The sequence below is a fragment of the Cyprinus carpio genome, chromosome B3 (genome assembly GCF_018340385.1).
Source record: "Cyprinus carpio isolate SPL01 chromosome B3, ASM1834038v1, whole genome shotgun sequence".
Classification (NCBI taxonomy): domain Eukaryota; kingdom Metazoa; phylum Chordata; class Actinopteri; order Cypriniformes; family Cyprinidae; genus Cyprinus; species Cyprinus carpio.
Genome location: NC_056599.1, coordinates 12107994 through 12134864, shown reverse-complemented (window position 1 = coordinate 12134864; position 26871 = coordinate 12107994). Strand labels below are relative to the sequence as shown.

At 37.9% G+C, this 26871-nt stretch overlaps 1 protein-coding gene across 4 annotated transcripts; it reads right to left on the bottom strand.

The window, feature by feature from the left end:
- Positions 1-951: 951 nt before the first annotated feature.
- Positions 952-26280, bottom strand: s1pr2 (sphingosine-1-phosphate receptor 2). Of its 4 annotated transcripts, XM_042719724.1 has the most exons (3): positions 25867-26280; positions 16285-16370; positions 952-4797 (listed from the first exon to the last, which is right to left on the bottom strand). In XM_042719724.1, the coding sequence occupies exon 3, from the start codon at positions 4670-4672 to the stop codon at positions 3605-3607; it is 1068 nt and encodes a 355-aa protein (XP_042575658.1). In that variant the 5' UTR covers positions 4673-4797; positions 16285-16370; positions 25867-26280; the 3' UTR covers positions 952-3604. The 4 variants fall into 4 exon arrangements, with proteins under 4 accessions (XP_042575658.1, XP_042575657.1, XP_042575655.1 ...); XM_042719723.1 differs by lacking the exon at positions 16285-16370 and having other exon boundaries at positions 25867-26274; XM_042719721.1 differs by lacking the exons at positions 16285-16370; positions 25867-26280 and adding an exon at positions 11485-12304.
- Positions 26281-26871: the final 591 nt, after the last annotated feature.

Below are 26871 nucleotides of genomic sequence, written 5' to 3'. Positions count from 1 at the left end.
GTACGAAATATTAATTTGTTTTCAAGGATTATTTTCGTGTGGGCCCCTTCTACGGCTTCGGAGACTCAACCTATATGGGATGTACCACATTTTGCTTTGCCCCAGGGGTGCAAATTCACTTCTCATTTTCATTAACTCTTCCAGTGCAAATATTTAACATTGCCGGTGACGGATAGAAATCTGACACCGAGCCGACCAGTTCGATTGGTTTATTTAAAGTAAGTTTATATAGTTTTTAGATACTATTTATATTTAGAATGTATTCGAATCACAGTGTTATATTACTCAAATAAATAATAAATAATGGCAACATTTAATTAACGAACTTTGAAATAAAGGTACCTAAAAATCAATACAAAATCAAATGAACACTAAATAATTAAAAAAAAAAAAAAATACATTAACAGTGGCATTTCCAGCATGTTTATACTGAAAGTGTTCAAATGTGTTTTTAATTTTCATACTGAACTATTCAAAAGAAAAGACGTCACACTTGTACTTATTTTCAGTAATAACTAATTTTATCATAAACCAAAATCATAACATCTACATATGTATACAAATATAGCATAACTTAATAATAAAGAAATAAAGTCAACAAGCATGTTAGTTTAGATTTTATTTTAGAACTGTATTATATTTGTAACATATTTAGATAATTAAACAACAAAAAAAACTTTTTTTCAATTTTTACATTTTTAAATCAAATTGACTTATATTGTTTTTTTTTTGTAATAAAAAATGTTACAACAAAAAAATATATAATAAAGAAATTAAGATATGCTTCAATGGCATGTTTTTTCCACCTCCTCTTGTGATATGTCATGACGGGCCAAAACAAGGTCATCAAGGGGCAACATGGGCCCTTGTTTTGGGCATCTCTGCTTTAAAGTGACTACAATAGTTTGACAAAATCATTCTGATCGTGTGATCAAAATCATGTTATCTTAGTTTATCCCACAGATGGCGCAACAGACCAGTACATTTTATTTTATTTTTTTACATAACGTTAGACTCTTTTCTTTGTCCAAACACAAGGTGACACTCGTGTACAGCAGTTGTAGTTACTGCTATGGGTGCGCGTCTTCTCAGAATAAAATTGTTCTCACATATGCGGCGGGGTGGAGTGGGAGTACAGAATGGTCATTAATCACAAAGACTGTACTGAAAACAACCCTATATGTTTGCAGCTGTTTCAGTATGGCTGATGTCACTTCCTGCTAACTCTTGGCCATATTCCCAGCTGTGTTGTCTCCCAGGGCGGACTGGTGTTCCCACCCAGGAATTCTAGATGCTTGACAACAACCAGGCCAGACCACCCTTAAGCCCACTCAATCAGAGTTCACAATCTTTTTTTTTTTAAGGTCGTGCCGACCCAGCCAATGGCCTCCCAGACACCCCTTTCCCATAATGCCATTCCTATTGATCTCTCATCACACTCCCTTCTTTCCTATAAAACCCTTTGGCTAAACATCTGCACTCTGCAAAACTTTGAAACTGGCACTTATAGGACTGTTAGAAATCAAGGCCAGCTGCAGTTCTAAGCAATATTGTTAGCAAACAGATTCAAGTCCTAGCGAGTCGGGCCTTAACCATGTTCGTGCATGTTAGCATTTAGTTTCCCTTTTTTATTGTCTAGTCAGATTTCTGTAATATGTGGGATAAAGCTCTTGTGTGCAGATTGAAACTCAATACTGCGTAGGACTGAAATTCAAAACAAATTACGTAGCAGCATTAATCACTTCTATGTCACGCACAATACAACAAATCCAGAAGTTACACTTTTTGGTGTATGCTAATTGCTAAAAGCATGTGTGAAACCATCGAGATATTTTCAACTACAGCCTTACAAAATATATTTAACTGAGAACAACAACAGACAAATGACACTTTTTTTTTTTTTGTATTGAATTTCTTTTTATTAAAAAAAAAAATAATGAACTAATGTCTATGTACCTACATTAGTGTTTGGGATTGTACCGATTTAGCACAGGTAGCTTGCTACTAAAACACGAGGCTATTGCACACAAGACATTCTATACGTATACACAATACATACATACTGTACACAGATACATACATACATACTTTCATATATTTATCATATAAAACAAACATTGTTCCACAGGGTAGGCAATGTTTTACATTGAACGGAGTAATAGGGATGTTCACACAGGCTTAAACTCTTCATGCATTAAAAAAAAGAAAGGAAGAAAAAAAAATACATTAGGCCGGTATTGGAAGAGCTGCCAAAGTGCTTTCTCTGCTGAACTAAGGTGATCAGCAGAGGAAACTAAAACATGTTGGGATTAAACGGCGAATGATTGTGCGAGTGAAAGTGTTGGACTAATGACATTAACGTATGAGAACATCAAGGTCAGTCCGTAACAACAGGAAGAAGCATTGGAAAACACCGGACTTCCTGTGGTTGCAGGAAGTTTAAAGTTACTTTAGAAGACTTGTGACCTATTAAAAGACAGCATATATGCCTTCAAAAGAGAGAAAGGCATGCTTGGTTTTGTCCTACTCTCAGAGTTTCCTTTCTTATCAATGGCGTATTGATTTCAGTTAACTTTAAATGTCGTTAAGACTTCACAGTGAGTGCCCGTTCTTGTTGCTGCAAGCTCAATAATCAACAGGAGAACAATGATGTTCGGTAATACTGTCGATCAGCGAAAACGTTCGCTCGTAACACTTCATTCTTATATTCAGTTCCATTCGTCAAGAGGGCACGAAACGAAGCACACGCTGCCGCAGCGATGCTACGGCATTGTCATGCCAACACAACCAGCGTTTACATCGAGAGAAACTCGTATCAGGAATTCAGTTATCACATTCGGATTGTGCTTTCCTCTTAGGAAAAATTAGGAATGTTAAAAAAATATATATAGTAAGGGACAGTGAGTTTAGATGGACAAGATGGACAAAGAGGAGTAACTTTGACAATTGTACATAGGTTTGCCATACATATTAGTTTTACACAGGTTAGACTTACATGCAGTACAATGAAGCGGAATACTTTTATTGTCAAACGGTAATCAAAGGGTGTTATGTATATCAAGTAATTTGATAAATACGATTCTGCAAGCATGCATGGTAGTTTGGCTCACATGGAGTGCATTGTCGATCCTTACATTTCATCTGTCCACTCGAACCTCTGAACCAGTCTACTTGAGGATAGGATACAACTTGTATGTGACTTCTGGTAGCTTGGTCAGCATACAAGAAACATGCAATCCCAAGCTGCCTAGAAGTCTACAAAGTGCAACTTTGATTTTTCATGTTTTGTCAAAGAGCTTAAATGCATATTCCCATTTGAATTTGGCTTTCTTTCATTTGCCTTAAAATGCCAAATACGTGGTAAGGTCTTATTCTGTGAACTTTTGCCAGGACAGAAGCAATAAAGGACACATGGGAGTTCTGGTAGCACAGTTCCACTCTATAGTAGAACTCTAGCACAGACATCTACTCTAAATGTCCGAGAGTCCAAAGACATTGATTGCGATTCTCGTTTCATCCATGAGCTCTCTGAACACTTCCATCTTCTGTGCCTTGCCTCCAAGATGGGGTCTCCCCTCATCTTCAACCACCTGAGGAGACGAAATCAAACACAGGTAGTGCAGTCCTGCATGATGGGAATTGACTGATTTTCGTGTTTGTTGGTGCAGTGCTCCATTGAACTCGAGCTCTTGAGTGGGACCATGCAGCGGTGAGGAGGCCGGCCACAATTGAGCAGCCCCCAGCAGCAAAGCACCCTGAGGAACTCCTTCCTCATGTCCTTACTCCTCAACGTGTAGATCAACGGGTTCAGCGCCGAATTCAGTGTGGCGAAGCTAAAGAAGACGGCAGCATTGTTGAGGATAGGACACTGGTCCATCGTACAGGAAGTGTCCAAGAGAAGGATGGTGAAGGCGGGCAACCAACAGATGATGAAGACGCCCAGCACGATTGTAACAGTCTTCAGGAGAGCATAAGCTGGAGAATTGGTGGCCTCTTGGTGGCTGGTACGCACAATAAGGTAGATGCGAACGTAAAGGATCACAATGGACAGCAAGATGACGGTAAAGATGGTGACAACGAACAGGATGTAGTATCGGGAGTTGAGAGGCAGGACAGCGGAGCAATCCCCCAGGTTATTAATACAGTTCCAGCCGATAATAGGAAGACCTCCCAGAAGGATGGACATCACCCAGCATGCTCCGATCAGAAGGAACATGCGGCAAGTTTTGTTGGAGCCATAAACTTTGACCTTGGTGATGGCGATGTAGCGCTCTATGGCGATGGCCAGCAGGCTGAAAACTGAGGCAGCTAGTGCGATGAAAGCAGTCCCTTCTCGAATGAACCACTGGACAGGCACCAAATGAAATGTCCTAGGGCCTGACAGGAAGATGTTGGCAATATAAGCAGAGCCAGCCAGTAGGTCCGAGAAGGCCAAGTTTCCGATGAAGAAGAACATGGCAGAGTGGAACTTCTTATTGCGAAACACAGAAATGAGTACCAGGAGGTTTTCCAAGATGATGATACTGCAGATTATGACAAATAAAATGTTCAGGCTGCTCAGGCTTTGTTTACTATCAATGCGGTCTTTTAAATCCTTCTGGCTCATGTTCTTGGCAATGCGATAGTGGACCTCTATGAGGGTCTTGTTAAAGTACTGGGAGTATTTGCTCATGGTGACGGTATGGTACGGCCAGTAGTCATTCAGAGGGCAGCTTGTCTGGGCCAGCAGGGGCACAGGAAATGAGACGCACAGCCCGAAGTCACGTCTCAGGGGCCCAGGAAGCTCCTCGGTGTCACCTGCAAACAAACACAAAACATAACGATTACTGCCAAGCCAAAGGTAAAAAGGGACCAATCACAAGTCAAATTTAAACTTGAAAGGGCTGTATTTTCTGCGCTAAACAATCTGTTTGAGTGGGCATAACATTAACTGGTTTGGACAGGACTATCTGTGTGTCCTAACAATGGAAGACAGGGGAGTGTTCGTTTAAATCTAGTCATTGTTTTTGAAATCAAAGCTGGTCAGCAGTGTTCATTGCGTTGACGAATAATTTTCATAATTTTTTGTCACCATTGAAAACGAGGCGATAACGAAATGAACTCTTTTTGAATGATAAAAACAATGGTGAAAATCTATTGACATTTTTGTCAACTAATAAAAACGAGATGAAAATGTTAGGGAGGGACGACTGGAAAGAAATCCAGTCTGAACAAATGTCCTGTGTGGAAAAGAGGGGAGATGCACGCATTTGAACTGTGACTCTCTGATCACAAGTTTGCATACACTTGCTGCACGTCTCATAAAATGTAAAAAAAAGTCAGCGTCTGGGAGTAAGAAAGAGCAGACAAGTGGATAAATTTGAAAAGCGTGATAACTTAATTCAGTCCGGTTTTCTGAGAGCACAAAGCCGAATCCCACACAAAAGCGCCTCTCAAACAGTGCACGATTACTGGATTCAGTTCTATCTCGCATCTTAACGGAAAAATACACACAAAATGATCTCAAATTGTCCGTTTTGACGAGTATTCACATAAACACACCCGGTTACATCTTAAGTGAATGCAAACTGTTGCGAGAATATCGGATGCGAGTACCAGTATATTGAATCTGTGTGCATTCAGTCTTAAAGGGACAGCAGACTCATTTATTTGCTATTGTCTGTGTCCTTATTGTTAAGGAATCAACAAAAGTTAATTACTCACTTAAATTACTCGCTGCTCTTGAATGAATCACTTTAGTAGTCTTAATAAGGATTAATCTATAATTTAATTTATATAAATAAATATGTCTGCTTGAAAGAATGAAGGATGTTGTATGCACATTGTTATAAAGAATGCATATCATATAACCATTGGTATTTCATTTGGTATTTAAAAAGAAGACCATGTTCTTGTTTCTTTGAGAAGTGGTTTTATTACATTTTGAGATAAAGACATGCTTTGTGTCAAAGCAGTTAAATCTGGGTCTACATTGTAGGGCGGGGCAATTTGGCAAAAAAATTAAATTAAGATTTTTTTTAGAACATTTGACAGATTTAAGTAACTTTTTCTTTATTAACCCTTTAGCACCATGCCACCACCCATGAAGTTGTCATCATGATATAAATGTTAAACAAATCACAAATATCTTTGCAGAAAAGATGCATGTACTACATATGTCTTGTCTTATGTCTTATGCATATTATATGTTCAGTAAGTAAAGTTAATTTAAATTCAAAATGACATAAAGGTATAACACAAGTACACTGTTATTAACTATAAATGTTCTGTAAAAACAACTGCAGCTTTTAGTCTGTCACTGATGCAAACTTGAAATATCAGACATAGAGTAGTAGTCACAGGTTTTTTATTTGCTTGCGCTGCTTTTCCATAGTTTTTTCTATGTAAACATGTATGTGTTTGACTGTTGCACTCGCGTCTCTTGCAGCATCTCATGCATGAAATGGCAGTTTTAATATGCAGTGCTCAAGTTAAAAGAAGTTCACTCCCATCTTGCATGTTTTTTAAATGTGTCTCCACTGACTATTTGTGTTCAGGTTTCATCAAGACACTCCCCTCATATTTTGTCACACTCCACTTCATTTTCACAGGAGTGCCACATGTATATGACTCACTGAACGAAGTTTTGATACACATCTTACAAGTTAGGGTAACACTTTAGTATAGGGACCAATTCTCACTATTAACTAGCATGCCTATTATTAACAAATTGGCTGTTTATCAATAAAGCACATATTCTGCATGACCATATTCCTCATATCCCTATCCCTTATCATATCCCTAATCCTACCTAATACCTAAAGTTGTAGTTAATAGTTTGTTAATAGCGAGAATTTGACCTTAAAATAAAGTGTGGCCCAAGTTAGTGGGAAAGGAAGAAAATGAAGAGGATAAGAAGGGGAGCTGTGATTTCCATGTTTTGTGAAGTTTATTATCACTTTTGGTTTTGGTGCACTTTCTGTAATTGGAGCACAAAACAACACATCTTAATGTCAGGTGGAAACACAGCTTTTAAGCCTTGTTCTCTCTCATGTTATAGTGCACATTTTACACAATCACAGAGAAAAGGTGACTCAGAGTAACTACAATTGCACAACGCTAAAGCTTGTTTAGAGAAAATTTGAACGGAAACAAGTTTGAAAAGCGTTGCAGCATCTGCGACTACTTGAGTGTGCACACTAGAAGAGCGTCTGTGACTAGAATCTGGAGCCTTGTGCTGCAGACATCAGCAACATTAAAGTCTAGCAAGCTTCCTTCTGGTAGTGTGCGCTAGGCTTTATCTAAAGCACAAGCAGTGGTCCTGCATTGATCAGACGCATGTTGGAAACCAAAAATAGCTGAAGTAGTGTTCTGGAATTTCCCTTCTGAGTAAATGCTACATGGTAGAACTGTCCTTGTTCAGCTACAATCTGTTCTTGCCCCACGAACTAAGATTAAGTGAGAGTTCATGTGACACACAGTCTTCTACACCTACACGCAAATTTATGCAGTGCTGGATTCTTACTATTACCATTTACTGACTCACAAAGTAATGTATCCTCACATCAAGGGATGTCTAAAACAACGTGACATTGTAACCATCAAGTTGTTTTTTGAATGTCTAGCACATTTTACAAGAATCACCAAGATCTTTGAAATGACTAAAGTGTCATTTCCACCAGGCCACAAAGGCTATAAACATTTCCCTAATCTAAAATCCCCCTTTAACCACTGATGACTAAATAAACAGAGAAGATGCTGTGAATAATGTTCTACAATGATTATTAATAACAAGTGGCAGACTGCTGAATGCATGAAAATTAATGGACGTATTCGAGTAAAAATGTTCTGTGTGTATATACGGCAAGCTCTCAATCAGATCTGCCTCCGTCCAGTCAACAACTAATGGATAGAAATCTGCACTCTACATTTTTTCTTTTGATAGTACATTTTACTCTGATGTGCCACATTACAGAGGATGTGGTACTACTTCCATGACATTGCGACTTTAAATTATAGACTTATATGACATTTACATGAAAAACATGAGATATAAACCTAAAGGAATAGTTCACCCCAAAATTCAAATTCTGAATCATAATGCTGTTTGCAATATCAGAAAAATGTTTGTTATTTTTTGTTTCGTTGTTAAAGAAGATTTTATGTTTTGATGATTTTTGAATAACCAACCAGTTGTTGGTACCCATTGACTTCCATAGTAGGGAAAGAAATACTATGGAATTCAATGGGGACCATCAACCTTTTAATTACCAGCATTCATCAAAATATCTTTTTTTACGTTCAACATAATAAAGAAACTCATACAGGTTTGGACCGCATGAGGGTGAGTAAATGATGACAAAATGTAAATTTTTCAGTGAACTATCTCTTTAAGAGATATCTAGTAGATACCAAAGTATATAGCCACAATCAGACAACATAGAAAAAAAAATTCTCTTATTTATGGCTAAGTTGTTAAGCAAAAATGTCATGGCGTTTTGTCACGTTCTAATCTCATCGTCTCTTAAACTCCACCTTAATTTCCTGTCTGCTCTCTACTGTACCAAATCACAAAAAGTGCATCTCACAGTACTTAGCGTGAACTCTGAGAACAACAGATTGTGCTTTAGTGTATGCGTACGTACTTTGGTTACGATCTACCTATATACTGTAGACAAATCAAAGTATTATGCCACAGTATCCCTAGGCTGATAGTTGCACAGAGATATGACTGTAAGATTACTCAAATGTAATTGTTCTTGACAAATGAGGACCACTGCCCAAGACACCATCAGCACAGCCAAAGCCTCAACACCGAAAGACACAAATCCCCCGTCAGGCCAGAGTCACTTTAGAGACTATGCAGCCATGTGGAATGGCATCTGGAGACAAAGGCAGGAATCTGAGACATCTGTGTGACGCACACACCTCACTTCAACATCACTGTTTGCTGCACACAGTTCAAAACCCCTCACATACATAATCACAGATGCAGACTTATGTAAACATACCAGGAAGCGCTTCTCAGTCACCTATAAGAACACAATAAGCTACAGCTGCGTAGACAGTGGCACAATCCTGCTGCCAAATGCCAATAATATCCAGCAAGGCCATTTCCTTGAACAGCAGTGAAGAACAATGGGCTCCTTGTCCAGGTTGCATCTCAATTGATACTCTGCTGGTACACTGGTTCAAAATGGCACCAAACGCAGGCTGTCCCATTCAAACTATTTTACACATCTTTCACACTGTAAACAATCAACAGTTTATACTGTCAGACCAAAACTTAAATTACCCATCAAAATGTGTGAGTCGCCTTCTCAGAAACCGACGGCTGCGTTTCAAAACAGCTCTACTTCCACCACCCACTGAAATTTCACTCTCGGAACAGGTTTGAGTGGGTAGTTTCGCTGCTGACAACTCATGTTCGTGATTTCACTTGGCCGTCTGCAAGGTCCTTGTGCAGTCTGGGCCTCGGTATTACTGTGGAGACCTTTGCCGCCTTTCATCTAGGGTTTTGACAGCATGTGAAACCTGATGGTCTGGTTTGTCGGCAATGCCGTCTCCGGCATGCCCCACTTCCCCACTTACTCCGCCCGCCCCGTCCTTCAACGGGACGCTAGATCATCCTGTCTAAATAAGGACTCTTTTGTCTCTTCTTCTACAGAAAAACCATATTCATCATATTGAAAGATAATTGTGACCCTGGACCACAAAACCAGTCATAAGTGTCAGTTTTTCGAAATTGAGATTAATACATCATCTGGAATCTGAAAAACAAGCTTTCCATTGATCTATAGTTTGTAAGAATAGGATAATATTTGGCTGAGATACAACTATTTGAAAATCTGGAATCTGAGGGTGCAAAAAAATCTAAATATTGAAAAAAAATCGCCTTTAAAGTTTTCCAAATGAAATCCTTGGTAACGCATATTACTCATCAAAAATTAAGTTTTGATATATTTATGGTAGGAAATTTACAAAATATATTCATGGAACATGATTTTTAATTAATATTCTAATGATTTTGGCATAAAAGAAAAATAGATCATTTTGACCCATTTTACAAATATACCTGTGCTACTTAAAACTGCTTTTGTGCTCCAGGGTCACAAATAAGACGTAGTAGGCAAGTAGACAAAACTGTGACTGCATCTCCAGTAGCAGGTCTCCACAGTCCAGCTGGCCAACAAGAGCAGTCTTCCTGTACACAGCTACGCTACTACAGGCCAAAGGAAGCGCTTGTGGTGTCAGAAGACTAACATCCTGTTCAGACTTGATAGCTGACTGGTGGAGAGCAAGACAGTTAATGTGGGAAAGGTTTGGTGGAAGCGAGAGACACAAAAGCAGAGCAGAGGAAGTTTATTCGGATTCTTACAGGTGTAATACGTGCGGCAGGAAACGTGCTAAAGCACAGCAGCAAGATCTGGCTTTGTGGCTAAAGTGCAACGGATATACATAGCTTAAAAAAATCATTGTAGATTAAACGGTTATGGTTCAGAACTGACTCATAATAAAGGTCACTCTTACAGTTCTTATGACATACATATGATCACGTTCCGACTTTAGTGAAACTTAGGACCCCAGTCTCGGGCAGGACCCCGCCCCACATCCCCATGACAGCTCGACAAAGGCCCCAGGTGTTGTTTGCGCTTCCCAGCAATACCTGATAAGCCCCAATTAGTAAGCGGCATCTGAGCAACCATGCTTCCCACAACGCACCTGTTACCTAGCATCGGTTGAGCACCATTTGCCTCGTTCTCCAGAGAGATCTTTGAGACTTCTTTGCAGGTTGCACAAACCGTCAGCAACCACAAACGTGGAAAAAACCCAGACACAACAACACGTTACTGACAGATGTTTCACTTCACTTAGTATGTCTGAAAGCAGGTTTTTTTAGGTATTGTTTGTTAGCATCCATTTTCACGCTAGTTTCGTGCCACCTATTTTACTCTTGCTTAAATGTCGACCTGTCTGCGGTCTGTTGTAAATGGATGAGTAAACTTATTTTTCTTCATAATGGTTCTGTTGTGCTCTGTAAAGTTTTTCAGACACAGACACGCAACTAATTCTATATCCTGTAGTCGTCGTGATAAGTATTGCCATCCACATGACCACATTTTTTTCACTTTTACCACAAATGCACCATTACACAGAGCTTATTCTTGGGGAATTTTATAATACAACAAGTTAATGCAAAACACAGTGAGCCGCAAATCATATAAACATGTGCTAAAGAGCAATCAGGCCCAGAGGTGAGCTTTAACAGAACAACCGCATGACGAATTTGCAAACTGTACGCTTTAAAATGTTTGAATGCATTTTACGGGGACTGTAATACAAGTAATATCAAAATACAATCAGTTTATAGCACATGATCATTAAACTGATTATACCTTGCCCCAGAGAGCTGTGCAATTACGTCATATATAATTGTATTGATTGGCCAGCTAGGGCTGGTTCTATAATATCAGATGTAAGAGAGTAAAAAAACAGAGCACTTACAGGAGGGTGGGAGGAAATGGGGGGAAAAATCCATCTGTTTCGTTAAGCCAAAAGAGTCATGAGTCAAGGCTAGTCAATGCAGCGAAGGTGATACAACACAGAGAGTCCCAAGACCACAAAGCTCTATTCAACACACTCTCATTCCACCCTGCTAATGACCCAGCTCTGACATGTACTTTACAGTCGCCCACTTCTATGACTGGAAAAATCCGGCTTTGCAAGTTTATAAACCAAATAGCTCTGGTAATGGATTCTGATTGGTTAACACCGTGTTCCACATGTGCTATAATATATAATATAGTCATAGTGTAACAGCAGTCCACCATATCACTGCACAGCTCCCACAGGATTGTTATTTCTGTTGCATTCCTGTAATATTTTTCGAAGTAAGGATGAATCCACAATATATATTAATACCATATTGGTTATCTGCTGATATTGGTTAGTGTTGGATATATATTGGCATTATGCATGCCCAATTCTCCATTTTTACATTAGGTTACCAAATAGATATTGAACTAGGCACTTTGTTGAGCCATGCCTAAAAATGTCCTTTAGTGGAAAGATATTATTAACAAAATGGCACAACTAAATAAACAACAAAACACATGCACCGTTTAAGAAGTTTCATATAAAAAGGAACAACACAGGTTACATTCAAGCCAAGCTCTGTATCTGCGGCAAGTTGTTGATTACTACAGTAAATAATGCTTAGTTTGAGAAAAAAAAAAAGCAACAATATGTACAGTACCACTTAAAAGTTTGGGATTGTTCAGATTTTTAAATGTGTTTGGAAGTCTCTTAAGCACACCATGCTGCACTTATTTGATCAAAAATACTGTAAAAACAGTAATATTGTGAAACATTATTACAATTTTTAAAAAAGTTGTTTCTATTTTAAATTATATATTTCAAAATGTAATTTATTCATGTGATGGCAAAGCTGAATTTTCAGCAGCAATGACTTCAGTCTTTAGTGTCACATGATCCTTTTTTGATGAGAATTTATTTAAAACAGAACTATTTTTTAACATTGTAAAATGTCTTTAAAAAGTTTTTTGCTGACTCTCTAATGTTTGAACTGCAAGTGTATGCACAATGGATGTCTTCCATGGTAAGTGCACAGCTGTCAATGCATGTTGGTGTGATTTTATAAACTGAGGTACAAGTAAAAAGTTATGTAATGTGGTAATCTACAACAATGCTTCTGTCTATAGAGCCTAACTTGCATTTGACCAGAACATTCCTTCATAAACCACAGCAAATAAAACAGGAATGGGCTTATACTGCATTGTTCGTTGGTAGAAAAAAGTTTGTGGGTGAAGCTTTTATCCACAATCACATAGCGAAACCACTTGGTGCAATGTCTTCAGATTGCACGGTGACCCATACAATACCACCACAGCTAGCTGTGATGCATCTAACGCTGCATCACAGCTATTCTCACAAGTCAAGTCACATGTGGGCAGGCTGAAGCAAGTCTCAGCATAACACTTAATTTTGTATAAGTGCAAATGCATGCCGACCAGCCTTGCATGCTGGTGCCACCGCTCTGCAACAAGCCTGGGGCATGCTCTAACGCTTTCACAGAGCGTGTCTCCATCATGACCATGCATCGATTAGCTGTGCAGAAGCGGGAACATTCCTAGAAACGAACTGTATTTTTAAAGTTATTAACGTCAGAGTTCTCGGACAGAGACAGCATTCATACAGCGCTGAGAGACAGACTGTGATGTAACAGATCAGCCTAAAACCAAAGCATTGGTAATGACATTAATAATGACTTAAGTAGAGCAGGGGTACGCTTTCGATACCTTTGCAATGGAACCTAGATATAAAAGCAATAAGCTATAAATTAAAATGTTAATGTTTTTTTTTTAAGCTTGTTTTCAATATATTATAATTAAATATAATTAAATATATTATACTAAACTGTACTAAAATCTAAGCAAATGATCAAAATACTATTTTGTAAATATTTACTTTGTATGCGTTGAAAGTATTTTAGAGCAACAAAGAATCTCAAATTGTTACTTTTAGAGTAATGTTAAATGCATACATTTAAAAAGAAACATTTTAAAATATTTTTTTTTTTTTTTTGTATAGCATTTTATAATACCTTTCCAAAACAGTTTTACAGAAAATATCATCTTACAACCATCAGTAAGCAAGTTAAATGCAATAAAAATCTCTTCGCTATACAAAAATAACAAGTAATGCTGCTAGGAATAAAAATATGCAAATAAATAATAATTAATAATAAACTTTTTTTTTCTTACTCTTAAAAACTAAAGTTGTCAAGAGAATGAAATACTCATTATTAATCATAAAAAAAACGGACTGGAGGCTGAAGTAGTAGTTGCCATGTAAGTTTCTTTTTCTTTTTCTTACTTTTTCCCCTTATATTTTCCACACACTCTCTACTAGAATCATAAAATACTTGCTTATTCAACTTTTTCTGAACATACATTACATGCTTTGTGTGTGAGCAAGTTTTGGGAAAGTTTTAGGGAGTTTGGGGAGATTTTACTTTTCTGACTCATCTGTCCTCAGCAGCAGACAACCAGCCTCCCTTTCAATGATTTCCACTTTTATCTCCAGGACATGGATGAGCACCAGGCGTTTAGATAATACAGAAGCTAGAGGGCAGATGTTTTAGACATCTCAGAAACAGAACAGAATAACACAGCAAATGACAACGTTATCCGTTTCTCATCTGTATATTCAAACATATAGATATGGTCACAAAGCTCCGGTACAGAAGTACACAAAACTATACTATCTCAAGATATCACTATACTGTTCATAATGAAACTATAATGTTCATCATACTGCGATTATTTTTACACGTTATGTTGAGAAGCAGTAGCTAGTAGAGTTCTGGGAAAAAACAACTCTGAGATTTAACCACAGATACAACACTGGTTTCAGCTGAAATACACACTCAAACGTCTTCAAAACGGCAAGAAAGTGGCAAAAATCTTTGAACAGCTCCCAAGTGCTCTGCTATGCAGTTTAAGCAGATACGGGTGATTTGAGAGGGTCTGCCATATCTCACGTACATGAACTCTGTCTCTGAGAGGACATTTTATGAAAAGGCATAATTTTTGGATTTTTTTTTTAAAGTGGCTTAAGCAACATACAAGCTCTGTTGCAATTATAGAGCTAGTGTGATTTCACAATCAACTGTACCTACCTCTAGAGCATTTAATAGCATAAGATAATAATATTTTCTCTTCTGCTGCCATTTTTAGATGTGTATAATGAAAGATGAGACAGGAAATGGTGGAATCGTGCAATTAAACAAGCCAGACATGAATTTGGGTGATTGCATTAGCATCATTGGTCAATGTGTCAGACCATGTGGCCACCCACTAAAGATACTTTCTACAGCCACCCACTAGAACCACACAAAATAATCATTTTTCAGGTAAACGTTTGGTATTCTGGAGAAAATGTAAGGAATACACACACACTGTTAACACTCTTAAAAAATAAAGGTTCTTTTACTGGCATCAATGGTTCTAAGAATGGCTTAAAGGGATGGTTCACCCAAAAATGTAAATTTTGTCATCATTTACTCACCCCCAAGTCGTTTCAAACCTGTACGAGTTTCTTTCTTATGTTGGACATAAAAGAAGATATTTTGAAGAATGCTGGTAATCAAACAGTTGATGGTCCCCATTGACTTCCATAGTATTCTTTCTCTACTATGGAAGTCTATGGGGACCAACAACTGTTTGGTCCTTCAAAATATCTTCTTTTGTGTTCAACATAAGAAAGAAACTCATAAGGTTTGGAACGACTTGAGGGTGAGTAAATGATGACAAAATTGTAATTTTTGGGTGAACCAGCCCTTTAACATTCAGAGTTACATTGCACAAAAGGTTATTTAGAGTGGAAAAGGTTAATTTTTATTCAAATTAATTATTAAATTAAATGAATTATTATAAAAAGTATTGAAATGTTCTTCATACCAAGGAAAAAATCTTTTAAGAACTGTTCTATGAAAGGTCCTTTGAGGAGCCCAAATTTGATTTTCTAACGCATCACTATAAAAAAAGTCTCTAATAAGACTTCATTTGTATGAGACAATCATAAAAAATTGTATGATCCAAATCTAAACCTGACCATATAGTCCAGTCCCTTACCCAAACCAACTTGCCAGTTTGTACAATATCTTACAATTTCTCCCTCTCATAAAAACTATGAACGGTCATGAGTGTACTGGATGATCTGGTTTTTAGTTATGGGTTGTTAAACCCAAAGTGTACTTGAGTTTTAATGCGTTTGATACACGCGCACTAGAAAGTTTCATCAATGTCTAGTCTTTGTCTAGTCTAGTCATTGTCTAGTCATAGAAGTGCAGGTGTCTATTATCGTTGGAGTCTCTATCAGTTTGCTGCTGTTTGGGGAATCATTCATGTTCATAGTTACGCACTGATATTAGGGTAAAGGGGTTTACTATAAGCAACACAAATTGTGATACTGGTACTAATTAGTTTCTTATTTCAAAAGACCAGCTTTGCCACTGAAGAACAAACTGACATCAATTTACATGTCTTTACTTCTCTCAGTTAATTCGGCCAATTACGTCTTTGTTTTGACTTTATGTAAAGCCCAGGCACCCTTTAATGTCCAGCAGGCAGTGTTCTGCTATAGTAATCCAGCACGATTTGGAAAGTTGGGTATACGATTGTCCTCAACTGCGAGGGGGAGGGGAGGAAACAGACGGGGGAGAGAGAGAGAGCGAGAGAGAGAGAGAGAGAGAGAGAAAGAGAGAGCTGCTTTTCCACTTACATTTAGCCCCATTATTCCCTCTCAGAACATTAGTCGATATTGTATAGCTCAAGTCTATTCTTCACTTCTTAGTCTCTTTTCCTCCCCTGCGGGGCATAAATAAACAAAAGCCCATTAGAACTCATGGCTCGTGGTTTATATTTGTAATTTCTGTTTATTTGCTGATGCATTTCTTTGCATGTGGGCAAAAAGCGACAGGAAACGAGGAGCTGTGTATGAAGAAACAAAGTGGAATGGAGAAACCTCCAGTGTGTAGCACGACAGTCGGGGTAGTGCTGGACTATGCATAAAATATACATAGTAATATATATATTTATTCCGATATATTTACAATAGAATTTATAGTATATGCATGCATACAAACACTACCGTTCAAAGGTTTATGGTCATTAAGCAACAAAAGTAACATTGTTATCCTCACCAAGGCTGCATTTATTTGATCAAAAATACAGTAAAACAATTGTGAAATATATATGTGATATAATATTACAATTTAAAAGAACTGTTGGTCACACTTTATTTTAAGGTCCAATTCTCGCTATTAACAAATCATTAACTACAACTTTTGCCTCAGTAAACTCTTAATATGCTACTTATTAATAGTTAGTAAGGTATTTGTTATGTTTATGTATTGGGTAGGATTAGGGATGCAGAATATGGTCATGCAGAATATGTGCTTTATAAGTACTAATAAACAACCAATATGTTAATAATAATTATGCTAAGCAACTAGTTAATAGTAAGAATTGTTCCCTATACTGAAGTGTTAGCCTGTTTTCTATTTGAATATATTTTAAAATGTAATTTATTCCTGTGATGGCAAAGCTGAATTTTCAGCATCATTATTCCAGCTTTCAGTGTCACATGATCGTCCAGAAACCATTCTAATATGCTGATTTAAAAACAGTAAAAATTTTGTGGAATCTGATTTTTTTTTTTTTTAAATCAGGAGTCTTTAAAATATAAAAAGTGCAAAAAAACAGGATTTGAAATAGAAATGTTTTGCAATATTATAAATATCTGTACTGCAACTTGATCAATTTAATGCATTATTTATAAATAAATGCATTAATTTAACTATTAATTAAATTGTTGCAATTATTATAAGAACAATTATCAAATATTCTTCATTTAGTACAAATATGATATAACTTAAAATAGAACTTTATTATTTTAAACTATATTTTTAATTTTTGCTTTAAACATTTTAAATCTACTTGGCTAATGTCTGAGAAATCTTTTCACTTTTGTGATCCCGATTCAGATTCGTGAGCGAGTCTTTGTCGTCCCCCACCCCCCTTACGGTTTAATGTCTACTGCACAGATCAAAGGCAAGGCCCACAAAAGAGTGATTAAAAACATCAGGAAGGATTCATTTAGAACCACAACCATGGTCTCGCCGTCTCTAGTGCTCATTAGATAATGAGCTAATGTGATAGTACTTCATTATTTAATCTTCCAGAGAACTTACTGCCCGTTAAGGCATGTCTAGACGTTCAAGGATGAGATCTCCACACATCAGCAGGGCACAGGAAGACCAAGTACATAAAAAGTTAAATCTGCTGAATTATCACTGTCAACCACAAAGTAAATAAATAACAACCAAACTGACAAACTAAGATAAGGGTTTAACGCTTCAGCAGACTACAAATATAAAGGCAAGAATCAGTTAAATCTAAACCACAGAAGATCAAGTTTCACAGTTTTGTGTTTTTCTCACACTCTTCTGCTGCTGTCCGTACATAGGAAGTATCCTTTAATGAAAGGTCCTAGAACAGAAATCATGCTTGCTTTGTTCTACAGCCCTGCTCCTGTTCCCCCATTACGCAAACCCCACCCATGCTTATATTGTTCTGCTTTATTATAGGATGTGTGTGTGTCCCATGTGTGTGTGCTCATGTTCGAGACAGATGAAACGCTGTCAGATCTTCGTGACAACATTGTACCGTTGTGCAAATGTGACCCGCATGTGTTCTTCCTATGTGTATGGCACAGTCGATGGGTGATAATGTACTGTATGTCCTTGTGGATGGGTGCGTTTGGGGGTTGAGGGTGTGAAAAAAGAGGGGGGACTCCACAAAGGAAACAGGCACCCACACAGATGAATAAAGCAGTCTTGATGGCCTTTTGTGATACGATGCTGTATTATGGTCTGGTACCTTTCATCCAACAATGATGGAAGGGATAAGAAACAGGGTGGGGGAGAACTGGCCAGTGTGCCTCAACTATAACAGATCCACTCTGGGTGTGTTTAGATTTAAATATTCTTTGTATTAAATGATGATAAACACAAGTATTGGCTTTGTTTCAAAAATGCACAACGATCTCCCATCTTTCCCAGACCCTCCTGATATACCAGAGCACGTCCCTTTGGGACGATAAAGACTGGATTGCGTCACAGACTGTCTGTCATGGTAAAAATGAAAGTTTTACTTCCTCTTCTATAATCTTTAGTCAAAGACTCAATGGCGTACTTTGCTCTTTGTCAGAAGCATCATTCAAACTGAAAGGGCACGTTCCTCTTTGATTTTCTAGATACAACTTCATATAATTATTATATGAACTATAACAACAAATATATAAAATATAATAATACATAAAATTATAATACATTTTAGATATCTTATACTATATAAAATGAAGTTGCATGAGTATTATTGGTAAAAACATGCATTCCAGTTTATCTCACCCATTCAATTGTTAAAAGTTAACTTTTACAGAATTGTACATCATTCGTTTTATTTTGCATTCTAAATATTGGACAGTTATCAAGGCAGACATTGTTTAAGAAAGAAAGAAAGAAAGAAAAAGAAAGAGAAAGAAAGAAACTTGTTTTTAGCTGCTCAGTACTGGTTGCATCATTCGCATTTCACAATATTCTCTGTAAAGCTGCTTTTATTTTATTTTTTGCTTTTATCTCAAAGACAATATAAAATTTAATTATTCAATTTTGAAAATAACACCTCTTCAAAATATCATGCTTACTATTTTACGGAGTATGAATGCCTTTAAACAAATATAGCTTGCAGGGATCATCATATTTTCAGGTCCTTCCTTGATATCAAAAGGCTTGAAACACTCAACACTAGACCATCCTATTTTGCATTTAAACTACCATTACTAGTTAAAAGTGTTGGATATACCTTCATTGATTATGTCTTTGAAGCAGGACTGCCACTGGCGCCCTCAGAAATATCTGGTGCATGTCATTTTATTGCCCATAGGGTGTGGTTTAGTTATCGATCCAAAGCAGATCAAATTCAACAAGCTAATCAGTGCTGGATATGTTACAGGGGAAGTCAGAAATCATATCATGTGGGCCTTTAACTGTATTACTGGCACAGCAAGCCTTAAATCAAATATATGACATTGTCTGAATATGTTTTTCTGCAATATTGAGTTTCAGGGTCTGGGCTTTGACATGTCTGCGCATTTGTGTTTTGCTTTCTATCACCACACATAAGTCTTATCAGCGACCCGTGCGTTCGCCACGGGTCATTTCAGAAGACTTTCGTAAAAACCCCTCTTCTCATCGTCGAGGGAGACTAGACCAGACTTACCAATTACAAAACATCAGCATATTATTTAACTGTTTAAGAGAAGTGAGAGACCATTCCCCCCCCAAAAAAACGTTGCTTTAGTCTAAATGTTTACCGCAAGTTATGCAAGACTGCCAACTGTTTCATTTAGTTTCAGTAAAAAGACGAGATGAAGTTGTGCAACATCTGTTTCAACAAATGATTGCAAAAAAAGAAGTGAATGCAACACTGTCCCACCAGAGAGCACAGATCCAGGCCATTCTCATGCAAAAAGCCCCAGTGTGGGCAGGATCCATGTCTTTCTGCCTCTCATGGACATTCATGACTTTGCGTTAGCATGAGGATGGGCCTGATCCTATCACAGATGCCACGACTGAAAGAACAGGTTTGATGGACAAAGCCCCCCCTCCACAATTTAATCTGCCAAGCTTTAGCCAGCAATCCGGCTCTTCATTCCAACAGGGCTTCCTCGGGGGGCTTCTCCCAGGTGCACAAACAAAGGCAGTCAGAGTAACAATACGCTGTCTATCACGAGGGGGAGGGTGTGCGGGTCTGGCATGCCGTTATCTCTTTCAGTACCTGCTGGAAACTTAATGCAGTTGGACAGACTGATGCCCGGTAGAGGTTTGAAAACCACACTGTGACCACATCACTACATATCCAGTGCTTTATGAAGTACTTCAAGCCACAAATCATTCCGAAATGTTTTACGGCTCACTTACACAAAAATGATCTCCAAACCTCTTCGTGGCCAGTAAAATGGTTAACATTATCATAGCATGACAGATTTACAAAGGAAACGCTGCTGCTGCAAGGCTTCTATAATCTTGAGAGCTGCGATGTCATTTCAACACATGGGTTCTCACTTGGTTTTGCTTGACGATGTCTCTATACAGTACCAAAGTTAACCCAAAAATGAAAAGCCTGTAATCATTTACTCATCCTCATGTCATTCCAAGAAATGCAAAAGAAGATATTTTGTGAAATAAGGGTTTTTTTGTACATATAATGGAAGTCAATGCTGTTTGGTTTCCATTGTTCTTTAAAATATCTTCTTTTGTGTTCAGTAGACATGAAGGTGAATAAATAATGACAGATTTTTTTATTTTTGGGTGAAATCATACATAACATTTTTTTTTTTTTAATTAACATGCATAATCTCAACAATATGCTAAATTAACATGTCATTAACATAAATGTCTCATGAATTTTGATGATTTCATGCTCTCGGCAGCAAATAATTCACTGCACAAAAACACACTGTGGCTGACACAAACCATGACTGTCTTCCTTGCAAGTTAACCAGAATTCATTCTAGGGTAGATGGTAATTTTTTATTTTCCAAAATGCTGTAAATTTGAATAGATGCACATTGACGTCGATAAAACAAAAATTATTCGAACTATGCACAATCATATGTTTAGTTGCATTTTATTGTTGAAATACACGTTTTCTTCCCTCTGTAATTTCAACACTTTCGGGAACTGATGTGTGACCCATTTTAAGGTCATGAACCAGTGGTTAAGAACCACTGGAACATATTAAATGCAATATATTGCCCAAAATACACCTTTCTGTTGCTGTTCTGAAGATCTGTGTACACCTGCATCAACGATAAGCCTATTTTATATGGCAGATTTATATCAGTCAGGTGATGTTTTGCAAAATTAAACCCATAAATAGTGATTTTGCACAGATGCAAGACATGAATAGAAAGAGACCTTTAGAAGTTCTTTCATGACTCAAAGCACTATCTGTCCTAAAATGGACAAAGTCTTTCCCCTAACTGAAACACTGCTCAGTAAATATTTAGAAAGTTTCCTCTGAGCCTTGCCTGCATGTGTCTGTGTGAGACAGACAGATTGGGCTAAGTGACTGTGCTGTATACAACATAAATTTACAGGATTGTGTTTGTGATCGTCTCTACATTAAATATGTACGCTACTGTAAAGTTGCATCAAACATGCAGTCTAAATTCTAAAGGTTAGCAGCACAAGCAAAGGCAATGCATTGCTGTGACACTCCCAGTTCTTGGCACAAATACTGTTAGCTCCATATTGCCAGCTGTGAGTTGTAACTTGCTCAGCAGCAGCCTCCAAAACAGAAGGCGTTTATTTTGTCCCAGCTGCCACACCCAGCAAAAGTGTTTTTCGTCTGAGGAAAGATGGCATGCTGCCTTATAACAGTGCAAGCCCTAAAGCACTGGAAACCCCGGCCTCTATTAATATCACCAAAGATGGTTAATTATTGATTGGTGTGATTGAAAAGAAAAAAAACTCTGCCCTGTTTGACCAGACATGCATTGATCCCTAAGCGTCATTCTTCCCTGAACAACAAAACATATTGGTTTGCCAATGATGACTATGCTCCACAGTACCTTCAAGCACAAATATCTTTTGTCCTTAAAGAGAAAGTACATAAAAAAACTCATTATTTTCTTAATGGCATGTTGTTTTAAACAAGGTGATTATCCTAGCCTCTCTTTTCAAAATAATGAAAATGAATGAGAACTGTCAAGCCCCATAAAAGACAGAATTGTACATAGCAACACCCTATTGTGTGGCATCGCTACAAAAACACCATTTGGAGCCTCTATTTGTAGGAGCGTATTGACTGAAAATCCTGACATTAGCTCACCAATTTGTGAACGAATCGTTTTTTGAAGTCAGATATTTTCAATCTGTTTACAAAATCATTCATGAATTTATTTGAACGAGTTCTCAAGTTCACTGGCTTCAGTTTGTGCAAAAAAATCATATGGAATATTTTTGGTAATTTTTATGTCATTTTGGAGCTTGACATCCCCAGTCTTCAAAAATTCACTTTATGTTTTCCACACAATGCTAATACAGATTTGGAATGACATGAGCATGAGGAAATGATTTCATTGTTGGGAGGACTATTGTTTAAATGCTCTGCCTGACATGAAGGATACTGTCTTCCTCAGTGAAGTCTCTCTCAGGATGTGCTGCAAGAGTTCTGTGCCTGTTGCCAAAAAGCTAAACGCAAGAGTCCTTGAGGGATTACTCCGCCCACACTGTGACCTGGCCCCACCCTTAACCCTTCGTGTGACCAAGCCCAAAAATCCCATACTTCCAGTTCCCACCAAAGCCTGCAACATTTATTTATCTTTCCGTTTGCCTAGATAGCGTTTATTTATTCACTTTTTTATTTAACTTAGCCTCTCATGCAAAATCTCTCCTCATTGACGTCTGAACACACATACAGTATGCAACCTGTGGGCATGCAGAGCCAAGTCATGGGGAACGAACCTCATTCTGAAACATGTGCCTCTGCAACAGAGTTGAACTTAAGGTCAGGAGAAACACCATCAGGTAAAAATCAGACAGTTGGCGTGCAACCTCACTAGCCACGGCGAAACCGTCATCATAATGAATATTACCACTCATATCTAAAGGCAATGCCTTTGTTGCTTCATGAAAATTTGAAATTAATTCTGCAAGAAAACTATGAGAGGCACAGACTGAGACGATGAGTCACAGTTATGCCTACATTGAATCCGTGCCCGCAAAACTCTGCAGAAAGCTCAGCAGACTTCCACGGAATAAGAATGCACATTCATTCACAAAGCTCTTCACATGTTTGGGCTAATTTGATAATGCTTTCTGCTACCAGCTAACAATCTTCACTATGCTTAAATGCATTCCACAGAGTTACATAGATTTCCTGCAAAATCTCCCCCCCCCAAAAAAAAATTGTTCCACTGTAAAGAACCTTTAGTGGAATGAAAAGATTCCATGGATGATGAAGGTTCTTAAATTGAACCATCAATGCTACTTAAGAACCTTTATTTTTAAAGGTGTATTGTCCATTCAAGGCAAGGCACAGTGGGTAATATTAAATAAAAACCACAGCTGAATCTTCTCTCACGTTGACATGGGCTGAGAGTGTGAACTTGAATTAAGAAAGCCGGTGGTGGTCAGCGGAGACAGCGTGGCTGGTTTTGTTCTGGTTTAATGAAGCATGGCGTCACATGATGCCAACGTGGACTACATGCTGCCCATATCAGCTCTGTCTACCGATCGGATCCCAGCGTGAAGAAAGTCTGCTGTTTCTACTACACCCCACCATCACCTGAATAGACCCCACTGAATAGAAACTGCTCTCTTCATATCCATCAATAGATCCAACACCTGATATTCCTGCTCGGCTTAATTTTCCCACTTCAGTAATGCTGTTTCCATCCAATAACTAGTTAGCTCCCCTTTAAAAAGCATGCAGAAATTCCCATGTGCAAGTGCAAAGCACTCAGTCACTAAATAGACAAGATAATGCAATCATTCCATTTAGAGCTTTTAGAAGAATAACTTGACCACGCACACATTACCATCCCCACTTGAGAATGATGGATGGACAGCTCTCAATGTGATAGCTGGCGTTTCCTCTTACATATCAGCTTATCTTGCAGAGGGAAGCATTGTGTTCCACAAAAGCAGATCACAAAACATCTCAACCCCATCCTCTTTTCTTGTCCTAGAGAGAATGTACTCTCAGAATGTACAGTCAGTACCTCAGAGAGGTGATGTTAGTGAATGTTGATGGTATTTTGGAGTAATGGGACGGATGCATTTCATAGCTTGACCTAAATTCAGAAGCCAGCGCAATGGCTTTTCAATGTAGCTTTGGATTCCAGGAGAGAGAAAAATCAGTATATACAATAGAGCTGACCTACATCTCTACAATTGTCTGGTTTCATTATAAAAAAAAAAAAAAACTGTCAACACAAAAACCTTAAAGGGCTAGTCTACCCAAAAATGCAAATTCTATCATCATGTACTCATCCGTACAAAATCAGCATGGACAAAAAAAGAAAAAAAATTAAAAAAAAGGACACCAGGCTGTTATTTTTTACAATAAAGTGCCATTAAAAACAAAACTGGTTCTTGTATGTCTTACAACTGATCGATATACAGGTCTGAATGTGTGCAAGCATGATTGATGTTTGAGATCAAACAAAGATTATCAAAAAATAACTAGGAAAACGAAAACTCTTATAAAGAATCAGGTTTCAAACCCGTATGACTTTCCTTCTTGCGTGGAACACAAAAGGTGATGTAAGGCAAAACAACCAGGCCTCAGTTTAAAAAAAAAAAAAAAACACGCAATGAGAGTATGATAACCTTTTATGTTTCGCACATGAAAGGAAGTCATAGGGGTTTACAACAATTTGAGGATGAGTAAATGATGACAGAATTTACATTTGTGGGTAAACTGTCCCTTTAAGACTCATTCGCCAGAAAGTGATAACTTAAGTTGGTTTTAAGTAAAAATCCCCCAAACATTTTGTTTCAAGAAACACAAGAATATCAAGTAAATGATGACAGAATTGTAATTTTTGTGTGGCCTATCCCTTTAAGAGACAGACACCAGTCTCAGAGCACTCAGTCCAGCAGCATAATGCCATAATAGAGTCTTTTGTCTTATTAATACAACCTTTAGGAACAATGCCATCCTCACAGTGAAATCCTCAACGGCTACAAATGTCGCAAAGCTCCCTGCGTGCTATGAGCTCAACAAGAACCAGTCCCTGTTGACAAATGAAGAGCTCCTGCAAAACACATGAAGTCCAGCAAGCCTGGATGATACAGGTCAATGTTTAACTGCGCGCATGTTACACATTACATCGGTGGGCAAACATTTGCGGGCTACTCATAAGGCATGCAAAACGTATGCAAGTCACACTTTATATTTAACTGACACTAGAGGAATAAGCATGTGTCGAAAGCTTTGATAAGACTATCTCGCACGGTTCCTTATCAGATGAGTGCATGTGAGAGATCACTGAGCTGACGGTGATAGAAACGTGCCTCTGTTGACAAATAAACATATCACAAGTTGCTGTTAAAGTGTGAGTTTTGAGAAGGGTCACATAATCTGTTTTAAGCATTTGCATAAGAGTGGTCATTAAAATACACAGCCCTATCGCGCTGCTATGAAAATTAATGAAGACAGAACTATTGTAATACTAAGGGACATTTGACTTCAATTAGAGATATGGTTATTTTAGTGCTGGGAAACTTACCCCATGTGCGATATTTGGCAGAGAGAAGAAGCGAGTGCCGATGTTTTTAATCTTCATTTACAAAGTTTACATGAGATTCCGTAATTCCTGATTCCGCTTGATCGGGTCTCGAAGGATCCGTCGGGAGAGCCAAAAATAACTGATGGTATAAAAGTCAAAACTTTCGCAAAGTCACTGCTGCACGCAATCTAATCATTAACGCAGCCATGGTTAAGATACATGTCAAAAGGCAAGAAAAATACTATCTAGGTTTGCGTTAACGTCTCTAGGACGCGTCAGGTACGGCTGTATTTTCCGTTTAATTCAGAACTCTGTAATCCACGCGCTGTTCGACTGAACAACAACCTCACGGTCTGCGCGCGGAGACGTAATACACACACTCTCACTCTCTCTCTTTCCCTCTCTCTCTCTCTCTCTCTCTCTTACACACACAGACACACACACATACACATACACACACACACAGCATGGAAGAGTGCAGGATGCCTAGGTAATGATTTTTACACCGCTAATTTGCTTGTTAACGAAAATAAATGTATTACAAAAACATAATTGCAGACGGTCGCAAAAAGATGCTTTTACCACTCGATTAAAATGTTTAGGATCAAAAAGGCACATTTGTGGTAGTGTTTTAGTTTCTGTCTTCAGAAATGAGGTCCAGATGTTTTTTTGTTGTTTTTTTTTGGTCTTTTTTTGGTTCCACCTCCTCACTTCCTCTCAGTTCTCAGTTGTTGAGTCTTTAGTGTTAGTTTTCCTCTTTCTTTTTTCACTGGATTTTATAATGGCTTTTATCGTGGCAAAGCCATCATTTTTACACAAAGAACTGAAATGGTTTAATTATGTGGAGTCATCTGGAGGTCAAGTATCAAGAGATTTGTGATTGCTATTGATTGGATGGTTATCTGTTTGGCTATGTCCGATGTCAGTTACACTTGGCCACATGAATGTGTCTATGCAAAACATAAATCTAGTCAACTTTTTCCCACACTATATTCGCACAATTAA